This window comes from Equus przewalskii, chromosome 19, assembly GCF_037783145.1.
Source record: "Equus przewalskii isolate Varuska chromosome 19, EquPr2, whole genome shotgun sequence".
In the NCBI taxonomy this organism is placed as follows: Eukaryota; Metazoa; Chordata; class Mammalia; order Perissodactyla; family Equidae; genus Equus; species Equus przewalskii.
Genome location: NC_091849.1, coordinates 45,102,296 through 45,116,672, shown reverse-complemented (window position 1 = coordinate 45,116,672; position 14,377 = coordinate 45,102,296). Strand labels below are relative to the sequence as shown.

The following is a 14,377-nucleotide window of genomic DNA, read 5'->3' as shown; positions in this document are numbered from 1 at the left end:
GAACAAAGAGAACTCGTATGACCCATGACTTATCAATTGCAACATAACAAATACACCAAAACGAAGGGCTTAAAACAGTAGCCATCATTTATTTTGCTCGCAAATCTGCTATCTGGGCAGGGAGGAGGGACGGCTCACCTCTGCTCCATGCGGTGTTGCTAGGGCGGCTCAGCTGAGGACTGGGGAATCAGCCTTCAAGACGGTTCACTCGCTCGGCTGGCAAGGTGGTGTGGCTGTTGGCTGGGAGCTCAGACAGGCTGTGAGTCAGGGACCCCGATTCCTCTCCACCTGAGCCTGGCTGTGGGCTGCTTGGGCTTCCTTCCACATAGAGGTGAGGTTCCAACAGTAAGCACCCTGACAGAGCAAGGTGGAAGTGCATGGCATTTTTGTGACCTAACTCAGAAGTCACACTGTTCCTCCTGCCATGCTGTAGTAGTCAAGGCAGTCATAAAGCCCTGTCCAGATCTGAGGGGAGGGAACACAGTGGGAACTGTCCTCGATGGAGGAGTGGCAAGGTTCTAGAAGAGCAGTGTTGGGCAGGAAATATTATGACCATCTTTTCAAAACGCAGTCAGTCTGCTACAACGCATAACTTTCCCATTGAGAATTCACCTTTAATATGAGAAAGAATAAAATTAAAGCAAGAAGGAGGCAGAGAGGGTCTTTTTCCAGAGTCCAAAGCTACCATATGAGATGTAAATCGACTCACTCTATAATTTATAGTCCTTTTCTTTTTATAATGTATTAAATGTTGTCTTTTGAGAAGATTCATTTTGAAGATCTAAGGAATCCATGCCTAGAACAGCTAGGAATAGGCCAAAACAAAAAGGCCAGATGTAGAAGGAATAAATAGTCCATTAAAGAACAAATATTCACTAAAAATATGAGTTGCCATGAAAATACATTAGAAGTCAAAGTTAAAACTAGGCTCCCTTTCAGCAGAGTCTCTTGTAGAAAATGGAAACAGCGGGCTAAAGAGAGGCAAGACCTTTGAGTGGTTCCGAGCACATTCTTTGAAGTCAGACAGACTTGAGTTTGAATCTGGCTCTGCCATTTACTCCCTGTGTGATCTCAGTTTCCTCCTGTATAAACTTGACATTGTGAAACCCACATTACAGAGCTATTGTCATGGTCAAATATCCGATTTATGAGCTGTGTCTGGCATTTAGCAAGGGCTCAGTAAATCACTGCTGTCACGTTTAAGGCAGATGGCAAGTGTCTGTGACATCTCCTGTCCTGGCACTGAGAGCATTCTGAAAACAGGATAAAGAGCTGCCCTTAAAGAGTTTTCAGCCTTGTTGAAAAGCTAAAATTTACATGACTTAAACCATGGGAGAAAAATTCATGTGTGAGCACGTACTGGATGTTACACAGTATGTCATCACTAGGCAAGCTTGATGCCTTTCACAGACCAGTCATATATTTACTGAGCACGAACATGCACCCTAAGCTGCAGAAATCACAAAAGAAGTTCAAGCCCTGACTTCAGTGCTTTGGAATATAAAACATCACTGGATGAAATAACTAAGGAATAATGCAAAAGCTGATATAGTTAAGCATTGTAAGTAAGTGGGTCCCACTATCTCAGAAGAAGAAAATCGGAGATCTCATTTAAAAAGCAACTTGTGATTTTCCTTCTCATAGCCGTAGAGGTATGGAAATGTGTAGGAGGAGAGAAGAAAAAGGAGAGAGACTTTGCGGGGGGAGCAGGAGTTAGGGGAAAAAAGATCATTCATCTGAATTCATGACACCAGCTGTTCACTTGAATCGTGGGACTCAGCGGGTCATCCCCCATGCCCAGTGCTGTCCACAAGAGTGATTCCACTGAGTGAAAGCTCTTTGGGATTATTCAACTGCTTAATTCTTTAACTGTTGTGCAGTGTAACTAGATTAGTTCATCGTATTGAAAACTAGAAATGATTTTGGGGGCAGCACGGACCAAAATATCACCTTAAATAACCATATCATGCATCTCCAGAGGGCGTGATAAAGTCCTTGACACGTATTTCTTTATGTCGTAGCATCCCAGGGATGTGGTCGTTATTCCCATTTTACTGATGAGGAACACTGAGGCTTAGTATGTCGTATAACTCGCAGAGTCGCATCACTAGGGTGTGATAGGGTGGAGCATCCAAGTGTCTTTTCAGGAAGCGTCTTCTGGCAGGAAGATCAGTTCCTGTGACGAGGAGACTAGCTAAGGTCCCCTGATGGAAGGAGGTGAATTGTGGACAGGGTCACTGCCAGCTGGTGCGGGGAAGAGGCACATGGAGGAATGTTTCAAAGCGACATTCAGTAATGCTTGGCGAGTGAGTAACCACAGTAGATGAAAGAAAGGGGAGGTTCAAAGATGACCACCTCTAAGGATTTGCACCCAGACTGCTGAAGAATGGTGGAACCTCTAAGAGAAATGCGATAGCTGGGAAGGAAACATAGACTGAGAGGGAAAATAAACACTTCTCCTTGAGAGATGTGAGTTTGGAGACGTAAATAGAGATGTCAGTAAGTTGAGATGCAGGTGCAAGATCAGGCCGGGTACGTGGCTCCTCACAGGACAGGAATTAGGAGCTCATGTCGTCCCAGAGAAAGAATCTTCTGAGAAGAAGAGCAGCAATGCTGAGGAAGACAGCAAGCCTCAGCCTGTGCCTGCCGGACTTTGCCGTATTTTGCACGCCTCTAGCGCAAGAATTCCACCCCCTCCTGGCACAGCTCACAGAAGGACGGCACTGAGGGTTTAGGACAGTTGCCTTTCTCTCCATCACAAAAGTTTTCTTATTAGGAAACGGAACAGTCTCAACTCTGCTTCACTACGTGGAAATGTAGCTCTGTATTGTCAGCCCTCGCATCTGCATTATGCTTACTTTTACAAACTGTGCATAATCACACCCATTATTTTAGAAAGAATTCAAGAAGGGGCCAATTTATGGCCCATAAGCCAAAGGTGGCGTGATGGAGAACTTCCAGGGACACTGGACCAACAGTCCCCAACACACTTCTCTATGATTGCGCCAGAACCACGTCACCATCTCCCCCAGCGCCCTGGTCGGCACAGGGACTCGACCTCTCCCCTCCTGAGAACAGGAAGCAACCGTGGGCACCTCCACTTCCTCCAGTCTTGCAGGAAGTGGGATGTCGTCACCAACCTGTCTCCATCCATTCTGGAAAAGAGCAGACAGAACTTTGGCGTCTATTTCAAACAGCGGCCAAACCTGCGTCAGCTGCAAAGGCCTGAATGAGCGTTTCACTTTTGACCACGTGCTGGAGGATTTTGCATGTGCTTGGCTGGCAATTTTTTTCACGGGGGTTGATGGAAAACCCTGATCAGTGCGTTTTCTGAGGGGTTTTGGTCCTGGCCTCCATTCTGCTCCCTGGTGAAATGACGGTTTAAATACAGGCTAGAAGAGTTGAGAGTGTGGGGGGTGAATCTCTGCTGTCCTTTAAAAGAAACACTGGGCTGTGCTCACTTCACTGTGGCAGGACCTGCCCCGCCCTGTATAGACAAGGCCCCATGGGCTCCCTGTCCCCTACTGAGCCTAGTCGGTCCCCACGCACGGTGACAGCATTGACGTCAGCCCTTGTGGTAGAGGAATTAGCTGAAGCCCAAAGGAAAAGAGAGGCCAAAAAAAGAAAAATTTAATCCAGCAAGACCAGAGCTATTCCTTTTTATTTTGTGGGCTCTCAGCAGCTGTTAAGCTTTGCTGGATTTTGATAGTAAGAAAGTTTCCAAAAATAAAACAGTGAAATGTCAGAGTTAATGGGATCACAGCAATAAAACAGCTCTCCAACCGCGCAATCCCTGACTTCGTTAACTCCACGTGAAAGTCACCCTGCAGAGTGTCCCCCCGAGCTTGCCCCTCAATCCCACGTGTGCCCCCAGAACCTAGTCCAGGAGGAAGGCATCACTTTTGAAGTGGTAAACACATGGCAACCAGAGGTGTCCTTAAAGAAATGTTCTTTATCCAAGTCAGGGGCAAACGAATGGTTTAATCAAAGGCTAGCTTCATTGTGTATATTTCACTACTATTGAAAAAAAAAGCCTTCTTCTTGCCACCAGATGAGGAAAAGGGCAGGGTGTCTGGTCAGTCCCCTGGCCAGGGTCCCTGCTGTCACCACCTCACCCCCAGGTCCCACAGTCTCCACGCTTGCCCTGCTGTGGCAGATTCTTTTCTGTCATCCTCACATCAGAGGTCAGGAGACTGCCACCCGCTTCATCCCTGCAGCAGCCACCGGAGTTTCTTCAAAAGGCACTTCTCCAAGTCTTAGAACTTCGAAGAAATCCTATAGAGAAAATCAAGAGCCGCCTCAGTGATTACTCAGAAATCATTTATTTCTCTGTCTCTTGTTGGAGGGTGTCTCTTTCAGAATTGCAAAGCATTCCTGAAAGAAAGAGAACGTTTTGGAAACCCTGGATACAATGAACTCAGCCGCTGTTGGCTGGGGAGCGGTGAGGGATTTACTGTTCTCCCGTAAATGAAGATGAGAACACCAAGATTAATTAGCGCTGATGGCTGGGAGCAGCTCCAGACCCGATCTGGGATCCCTTGCTTCTTTTTTTCTATGCGTGCCCAGCGTCCCTCCCGCCACTGCCCTCTACCTGCATGGTTATCATTTTCCAGTGAAAAATTACGATGCAGAATAGAGGGAGGGAGGGGGCACATTATGAGCATGCCAGTGTCCTCACAGGACCACAGCCTCCTGCCTGTCACACGAAGCTGTGTAACAGTGGCCACCCAGACACTGAAACACCTGGAGGGGTACTGGGTACCAACGTGGATGTCACTAAGTCAGAATCGGCAGCGTTGCATCCTCATACTGGTAAACTGTTTTTAACAAGCACCCCCAGTCAACTGTCATGTGTTTGAGAACCACTGCTCAAAGATGCCACCAACCAGGGCTGCACACTCCTGGCCCAGAGTCTTTTATGTAACTCTCAGATAAAGTCAGTTTCCTGTAGATTCCCCTCCGTAGCAATATCTGAAGTGGTTCTTCTACCTTGGGATTTTGATAAAAATGACAAAATACTTTAAGGAGAACAGAATAAACACAATTGTGCGTGAGCTGTAAGTAGCATCAATATGCATACCACAACCACAGTGTATGTAGTATAATAAGTTCAGAAGGGAATACAGTGCAGTTAGGTTAGTGCTGTCCTGGGGCGAGAAGCAAAGCGTGGCATGAGTGACTCAGGCCATATCTCCTTCTTGGTTCTGCTCTGCGTCCCCTGTTTGTGTCACCGTCCTCGCCTGAATCCGAACAGGTCCATGTCAGCTCCCTTATGTCAGAGATTGAATACTTGTTGACACAACTCTCTCTACCTACAATTTCACCAAATCTAGACTTTAAATTATAGTCTTTATAAGCCATATTTCTATGGCTCAGGCTAGTTCTGTTCCTCTTTGCTGCTGCCAATATCCAGGGAAATGCCGGAGGTGTGATGCTCCATTTCTGCAAAATATTCTTTGTCCTTGTCCAGGAGAGCCTTTGCTCTCCACACCAGCATGTCGAAGGGGCTCCAGTAAGGACTCCTCTGACTCGTGACAGAAAGAAAGGACTCTTAGCAGGGTATGGCCATATTAGTTTGCTAGGGCTGCTATAATCAAGTACCACAAACTGAGTGGTTTAAGCAACAAAAACTTATTGACTCACGTTCTGGAGGTTAGAGGTCCGAGATGAAGGCATGGACAGGGCCATGCTCCCTCTGAAGCTGCTAGGGCAAGATCTATTCCAGACCTGTCTTCTAGCTTCTGGTAGTCCTTGCCCTGTGCCAGCATAACTCCCATCGTCACATGGCCTTCTCCATGTATGAGCACCCGGGTCCTAATTTCCCCTTTTTATAAGGTTACCCATCATTTTGAAGTAGGACACACCCTAATGGCCTCATTTAATCTGCAAAGACCCTATTTCCAAATAAGGTCACGCTCACAGATACTGGTCAACATCTTTTAGGGGGACGTGATTCAACCCATAACAACAGCTGACTCTGAACATTTACATCCTGTTCTCACCATTGATGCTCACCGAGATGTGCACGATAAATAGCTCATAAGTCGTACCCTAGCTCTGGAATGTCTAGCACTTGCTCTGGCCGTCCAGAAGGTGCGCTTTCCACTACAGACTGAGGGCAACAGGCAAGATTCCTGGACTGGGTGGTGTCTGGCTTCAGTCCTGGAAGGAGGGCAGGATTTAGGGAGCTCTCAGAGAGAGGTAAGACAATGCCAAATAAAAATGTGGCTGTCACGACTGGTGAGAGAGTGTACAGAGTCTTTTGTCCTAGTCTAAGAAATTAGGACCCCATCTAGTGAGACCTGGAAAGCCGCTGCCCAGGAGGATGTCTGGGAGACATTGCTTGTAGATTTTGCCCATTCGTGAAGGATGGGAAGTGAAGGATAGGATGTCGGGAGAAGATTAAGATGAGTATGTCGACAGCTGAGTTGAGAAGTTACGAGCATGCAGATTGAGAATGCCCCTGCCTCCTGCCACCACCTGGAGGCCTTCCACTTGTCTTTAGACCCGGATCAGGTGTCACCTCCACTGGGAAGCCTTTCAGAGTTACTTGCTCCTTACAATTGGGTACCATAGTCCTTGACATATTGCCCCTAGAGCTTACCAAGGTAGTGGTTTATGACACTTCCTATTTCTACACGCTGCCACTGGTCTGTGCTCTTGTGAAAGACACAAATATTTTTTATTGTGCCTTGTAGCCTTTATGAGCAGCAATGGGCCAGACCATGGGAGATGCTCCGTAATACCTTCTGAAGTGAAACAAAGACAGACAGGAAGCCAGTTGGGGCACAGCGATTTGGCTGTAAGATAAGCCATTCAAGAATGAGAGACTCTCGGAACTGGAAGGGACCATCATCTAACTCAGTTACCCAGCAACCACTGCAAATTCCAGACAAAGCCATGGTCCCGCCTTATTCCATCCTGGGGCAGCTCTTGCTATAAAAAGTGTACAGCTGGAGGAGAACTTAGAGACTACCTTAGCCAGAAGATGAAGAAGTGAAGTGATTGGCTCAAGGTTACTCAGCAATTAGCAGTAATGCTGGGAAATGGAAGAGAAACTGGTAACTAACTGCCAGACATAATCAGTAATCACCATGATCTTCTGGACTGTGGTAATTACCATTCTGAAGTCTACAGCTGAGGATGCTGAGGCTGAGAGAGGTTACCTGGCCTGTTCAGTATTGTGCACTTGATGGTGGTCGAGCTGGGATTCAATGACAGATTGAGCTCATTCCATCTTCCAGTAGCCCGTGCCATCCCTAGGTAGGATGCCAGGTTTCCCGAGACGCTGGAAAATGTTCTTCTCACCTCCTAAGCAAACCTTGCCAAAGAATCTGTTTGGAAACCCCTTCCCCTCTCTCACCCCCCATTTTTCTTGCTTTTCAGGAGAGAAGTATGAGCTGCACGCAGGGACTGAGTCCACCCCAAGTGTCGTCGTGCACGTGTGTGACAGTGACATCGAGGAAGAAGAGGATCCAAAGACGTCCCCAAAGCCAAAAATCATCCAGACCCGGCGTCCCGGCCTGCCACCCTCCGTGTCCAACTGAGCTCACCGCTCCGCCTCGACGATAATATCTGTCTCCTCTTTATCATGCTTTTTTCCCCCCTGTTGTTTGTTTGTCGAAAAAAAAATAATTGCCTTTAAATCCCTGGGCGTGTGATTGTTTGAGATCCCTTCCTTGTAATCAAGCCTCTTGGACAAAAGGGCTAGGAAAAGGAGATCTGTTTCCTGATCATATCATACTCATCAAATATAATCCATTATTTAGAAAGTTCTAGAAAAAAAGTAGTATTTTCTTATTAAACAATCGGCACAGCCTATATCTTCATTCTCTCATGTCGATCCAAGCCAGAGACATCAGTAACAAATAGCACCTGTGTTGTTTGTGAGCCGTTTCAGTCCCAGTCCTGACGTGTGTGCACTGTTCTTTCCTGGCCACTTAAGTAGGACCATAAGTAAACTTGACTTTGACTGCATGAGATAACCCTATCTGGTCTCACTCAGTCCTCTGCATCCCGACATTCCCAGGACATGCATGATCACCAGCATTTAATTTCATGATTTGAGGATATGCTATAACTCACAGGTTGTCAGCATCCAGCCATGTCCTATCTAGATTAGGAAGATTATCAGCATCATCCAGCTCAACAAGTCTGGGTATAGTCACTATTTTGAGTCAACACTTCATAGCTCTGTTAAAATTCCTGGAGGCAAAACTGAGCTTGGCCCCAAAGATATTCCTCAGTAGGTTTTGAACACTACTTCCATACAGAACAGAACTTTCCCAGCCTCGCTGGGGAGGCTTGTCCAGGGTGATGGAGACCGACTTCAGACAAACCTATTTATTACAAAAGTCTCATGTTGTCTGAAAGATTGTTTTTTTCTCTTTGTATATTTGTACAAATGTTTCAGCTGTGCTTTTAAAATCTGGATGTTTTTTATTTAGTGATTGTTCAGCCATTAGCTGCTTAAGAACATAATATGTGCATTGCTTATGAATACATTCATATACTAATGCAGATAATCTGATAATATTACTCTATAATGGATAATGCTGAATTTTGGAAGGGCACAAAACTTCTCAAGCCAATATATAAATGATTAGCCAACATCTTTGCTATCAAGACCACTTGTTTTTAAATAAAGTGAAGATGCAAGTGTCAGTTGTAGGCAATTTGGGTGAAGCTAGATTTCCAGAATGTAGCAGCCGCTGAGCATATTCAAAGGTAAAGGGTGACAGAGAAGTGTATGCTGATCCCACTCATGCAATGCCCATATTGCTTAAAAACTTTTTGTTTTCGTTACCTGTGACTTTTCTATTTCTCTAGCCCAAAGTGCATTACAGAAGATACACCTATAGAACCATTACCTTCTGCTATATGTGCCAGGCCTCGTCTACTCCTGTACATTAATGAATTACTTTAGATGCAAATGCCAATTACGATGGAGTGGGGAAATGCTTTCATGACCCCAAGCCTCAGAAAAACACACAAGAACAATAACACAGCCAACTGACGGAAGGATTGTGGTGGTTTTTGACTAAGGTGTATGTTAGTTTCATCAGAAACTTACCTAGACTGATCACTCAGAAATTAAAGTCCGTTCTACTGTGAATATAGCAATATAGTACTGGACACAGTACAGGTGAAACTGAGGACAGCATTGCTTGTAAAATCCTGAGTTTCCATAAGAAAAAGGAAGGCTCCTTTTAAAAATAAAATCTGAGGAGTGTATAATAAGCAAATGCTTTGACTTTCCTTTGCTGTGGAGGTTTTTGGCTTTTCCTTGACAAGTGGAAAATTAGACTTAATGGTGGAGAAATGCTGCCCTCTTGTGGAAGAAATGTTGCCCTCAGATGACGCAGAACTGCAGCCATTTTGTGCTGAATCTCTTCTCGGTTATTTGCGGTCATTTGACTTTTTAAGCTGCTCAGAATTTTCAGAATGCAGGTTCTAAAAAAATCTGGATGAGAGAAAATATTTGGAAATGGTTTTTAAATGTTTTAAAACAGATACCTTAGACATTTCCAACCAAATTCAGTAAAAGTGGAGATGACCATTCTGTGTAGTTGTAAAATAAAAACCCAGCGGAGTGTATGACCCAAGTGAAATCTACTGCAAAGTGTCGATGTTAGTCCTTCTCAGATCAAGTAATTGTTTCAGTAGGTTGAGTTTGGGAAGGTGGTAAGAGCAACTTTTCCCAGGAGAGCAGTAAGAAACGAGAAGGACTCCTTGAAGTGTTTCAGTGGAACCTCCCAGCACTGTGAAAGTCAGAATTGCCTCAGCATTTCCATGATGCGCATTATGCAAACCTCTTTAGCACTATTTTAAGTTTGAAAAGTTTAACTATGGAGGGGAAGGGGGAGATTTCCACCAACTGAATCATTTGTGCACGTGTATAGCTCAAAGAGCTTAGACTTCAAATATACTTGGTGAATGACTCTTTGTCCCTGTAGTGTAATTTCTGTGTTGTCTGCCTGAGTTGAATATTTTTGAGTGGTAATTGTGGAGGATGGCAATGCAGCCTATAGTCTGTCTAGGAAGTTACCAACAGATGAGATTAACTCATCTGAGCTCTTCCTGAAATGAGCAGAGGGGGAAGTGGTTGGCAGCCATCTCACAAGGAAGAGGAATTTGAGCAAGGCCTGGAGGGATGGGTTGGGCTCCGATAAAGGGAACTGGGAAAGCCCCCTGTTTTATTCTCATGCTGCAACCGTCTTGATCCTAAAAGCCATTTCAAGTGTCCTAGGGCCTTCTTTTAACATCTCCCCCACTCTATTCTTCAGTTTAAACCAGTAATAAGAGACCCAAAGTATGCAAAAATTTATTAAATAGAACACAGAAAGCACTATCATAAAATAAAAGATAAGTACATGGTATTTCATTAAAATTAAGAGCATTTGTTCATCATTTTACACCATTAAGAGAATGAAAAGAAAAGCCTCAGACTGGGAGGAGATGTTTGCCACACTCACAGTTGTTATATAACTTATATCCGAAATGTCAAAAGAACTCCTACAAATCAATGAGAAAAAGACAGACAATTCATTTTTTAAAGACCGTCAAAATACTTAAACAGGCAATTTACACACACACCCGAAATACTCATATGGCCCCTAAACATTAAAAAGTGTTCAGGGCGGCCCGGTGGCACAGCGGTTAAGTTCGCACATTCCACTTCTTGGCGGCCCCGGCGGTTTGCTGGTTCGGATCCTGGGTGCAGACATGGTACCGCTTGGCAAAAACCATGCTGTGGTAGGCGTCCCACGTATAAAGAAGAGGAAGATGGGCATGGATGTTAGCTCAGGGCCAGTCTTCCTCAGCAAAAAGAGGAGGATTAGCAGTAGTTAGATCAGGGCTAATTTTCCTCAAAAAAAAAAGTGTTCGATATCATTTCTTGTCAGAGAAAGGCAAATCAAAACGTCAAAGAGATACACCACACACCTGTCAGAATGGCCAAAATCAAGTATGGGGAAATTTGAAGTGCTGGTGACGATATGGAACAAGGCAGAGGATAAACTGGTACAGCCACCTGGGAGCACTGGTAGTATCTACTAAGGCTAAACATACGCCCATCTGGGAGCAGTTCCCCTCCAGGACATACGCCCAGCAGATATGCATTCTCACATCTACCAAAGTACTTGTACAGTAACGACCCCAGCAGCATTGCTTATAATAGCCATTAACTGGATACGACCCACATGTCCTTCAACCGTAGAATGGATAAATGAGCTGTGGTATATTCACACAAAGGAATATTACAAAAGAATAAGAAAACACAAATTACTGAGACCTACGAACAACATGGATGGATCTCAAAATCATACTTTTGAGCAAAATAAAAGAATGCATGACGTATGACTCCATTTATGATGTTAAGAAACAGTCAAAAGTGACCTCTATTGATAGAAATAATAGAGGTTGCCTTTTGGAAGGTATTGACTGACAGGGGACACACAGGAGCCTTCTGAGGGGTGCTGTAAACACTCCGCATCTCCATCTAGATCTCCAGAGATGTGTGTATATGTGAAATTCATTTAAAACATGTGCAATATACTGTATGTAAATTATACCTCAACTGAAACAAAACCACTACGAGAACAGGAGGAAGCAGTCATTAGTTGCAAAAAGGGTTTGAAATATCCTCATCCAGAAGCACGGCTCATCCATCTTATGTCTGTGAGATAGCTCCATATGTACAAAGCTTTCATTTAAAGTCTGTAAGTAAGTGTTTCAGAAAACGGAAAGCATAGGACTTAAGCACGGGAAGAGGCATTGTTCATTGAGATGACCTCTTGTGTGTCTGACACTGGGTTTTCAGTGGTGAACAAGGTGGGTATCATCTCTGCCATTTCAGGGAGTAGAGTCTGGTGTGAGAAAGAGAAAATAAACAAGGAAACAAGCAAATAACTAATTACAAATTCTGGTAGGCGAGCACAGTGAATAAAAGCAAGAAGACACTAGAAGATAGAGAATAAAAGTAGAGGATGATGGTCAGAGAAGGCCTCTCTGAAGAGGTGACATTTCGGCTGAACTGAAGAAGCCACCTGCCTTTGAAGTGCTGGGAGAGCATGCCAGGCAGCTGGGGTGAAGGCCATGGGTTTGGAGAGGCCTCCTCGTGTGGGAGGAACCTAAGGGTGTCATCAGTATGGCCAAAGCACAGAGAATGAGGGCAAGAGTGGCCCCACGTGAGCAAGGGCCTGGGTGCTGCAGAGCTTGATAGGCAAGAGAGGGGCCTTGGGATTCGTTTTAAGTACAATGAGAGGGTTTTCAGCAGGGGAATTGCATGACCCACTGCATCTTGTGAGACATCCTGTTCTAACAGAAGTTTCCTAACACAGAGCCGCAATCCTAAATGTCCAAACACTCTAGTGTGGGAGCTTGACCTCTCTGGCCCACGTTGGGCTTGAAAAGATAGCTTGAACAGCCGTGTCCTTCACTGCAATCTTATCTACCAAATGAATTTTCAGCAACTGACGTCAATATACAGTGTCTTCCATGGTTCTAGAAAAGTTGGGTTTTTTCCCTATCACTCTCCAAGTTATTTAGAAGGCCTGGTACAGGAAAGGGGGGAACAGAGCAGCTGATCAAGAATGATAAGTCAGTGGTTCAGGAAAACATTACTTTAGCTGCTGGTACAGAATGTCCCTGCCAGAAGCCACCATGCAGAGCGTCACTGAACACTTGGCAGACATTCCCCTTAAATTTATGCAATCTGAGAAAGGGAAATTTTCAAGCAAAAGTTTTCTGTCAAACTCATTCATCTGCTCCTTTCAAAGATAGTCTAGGGAAATGTTATTGGAGTTGATTCAGGAGCTTTTTATGTCTCTGAAAGGAAGCCATAGCCAACGTTAATGGTGTGTGTGTGTGTGTGCACGCACATGTGTGTATGTGTTCCCAAGTGCATTTGGTATAAGTTGGAAATAGGAAACCCAGAATAGGCTGAAATGGTTGAAATACTTCATGCTGAATGTTTTCATACACAATACCTCTTTGGCGCTTTTGCATTATTTTCCATTCTCACTCAATAATTGAGTTTGCAAACTTTTAGGGCTGGGCAGGACTGCGGGGCCTCCTTGACTAGTTGCCGTCATTAGTGAAATCATTATTGTTCTCCTTTAAACAGCCTTTGGCTTTGCCTATGGGGTCATTTTATTCTTAAAGCAAGATTTATAGCTGTTCCTGTAATGCTGCCGAGCTCAGCCCCCAATGGCCCACGTGACATGCGGTACTGGGTGCTCTGGAACGAGTCCAAGAGGGACTCATGCTCCCAGAGGCTGGGGTGTCAGTGGCTCATGACCCTTCACTGAATGGCCAGGCATTGCATTCAGCTGGAGAGATCCCCCTACCCAAGGTCACACCCCCACCCCAGGGACAGCCTGCGATGCAGTGATTAGTCTTGGGAGTGAGAAGGCCCCGCCCTACAACTCTGGAGGACCACCCCAGCTCCAGAGCTACCTGTGGGGTCAGCTGAGGCCTCTGCATCTCAGTTCAACTCTTCCCTCTGCCTAAACATACTTCCTTCTCTCCCCCACAGGTGTGGACCCTAAAGATTCCCCATAAACTTCCTATCTGCACATCCCCCACCCCCCCCACCCCACCCGCCCGCACAGTCTGTGTCCCAGAGGGAGTATAACACTTTCATCCTCAGTAGCCTTCTCTCCACCACTTTGAACTCTCCAGGATCGTACAGCTCTTTCCATCCATCCCTTTGCCTTTGCATTCGTAATGTGGATTGGTTATATCTGGGGCAGCAGCTTTTCCAAAAGCAATATGTCAGGTTTCCACTCCCTGCTGTCTTTGGGCTGGACAGCTGTGTTCAGGTTGGGTGGAGGAGAAGCGCTGGGAACTTGGCACAAAGTCCCACCAGGGAGAAAGGAGAGATTCTCCCAATCACCCTTGTGGCATGAGAAGAACAGCGAACACTGCTCAGCTGCAGTCAGGATCCCTTGTGAAAAACACAGGGCGGGGCCGGCCCAGTGGTGCAGCAGTTAAGTTTGCATGTTCCGCTTCTCGGAGGCCCGGGGTTTGCTGGTTTGGATCCCGAATGTGGACATGGCACCGCTTGGCAAAAGCCATGCTGTGGTAGGTGTCCCACTTAGAGGAAAATGGGCACGGATGTTAGCTCAGGGCCAGTCTTCCTCAGCAAAAAGAGGAGGATTGGCAGTAGTTAGCTCAGGGCTAATCTTCCTCAAAAAAAAAACAACACACAGAGGGGTCTGTGGCAGGGAGCACAGACCCAAATTCTGACCTGTGTGCCTCCCTGGACCCAGCCTTGTGTGTAAGAAGGGAACAGAGAGAGTGTATATGACTTCAGATAACTTACTAAGGGCCCTGAAACTCAATTTCCTCCCCTGCAAAATGGGTATAAAAACCC

At 45.4% G+C, this 14,377-nt stretch overlaps 1 protein-coding gene and 1 long non-coding RNA gene across 5 annotated transcripts in view; one reads left to right on the top strand and one right to left on the bottom strand.

The window, feature by feature from the left end:
• Positions 1-9,941, top strand: part of RCAN2 (regulator of calcineurin 2) — a 252,842-nt gene extending 242,901 nt beyond the window's left edge. For all 4 annotated transcript variants that reach the window (XM_070586157.1, XM_070586155.1, XM_070586154.1 and 1 more), the window contains one exon: positions 7,387-9,941. In XM_070586157.1, the coding sequence (XP_070442258.1) occupies positions 7,387-7,547 (161 nt within the window). In that variant the 3' untranslated portion in view covers positions 7,548-9,941. The remainder of the gene's footprint in view (positions 1-7,386) is intronic.
• Positions 3,962-6,824, bottom strand: LOC139077513 (uncharacterized). The gene is made up of 2 exons (XR_011530110.1): positions 6,605-6,824; positions 3,962-4,275 (listed from the first exon to the last, which is right to left on the bottom strand). It is a non-coding gene; the product is annotated as an uncharacterized lncRNA (long non-coding RNA).
• Positions 9,942-14,377: the final 4,436 nt, after the last annotated feature.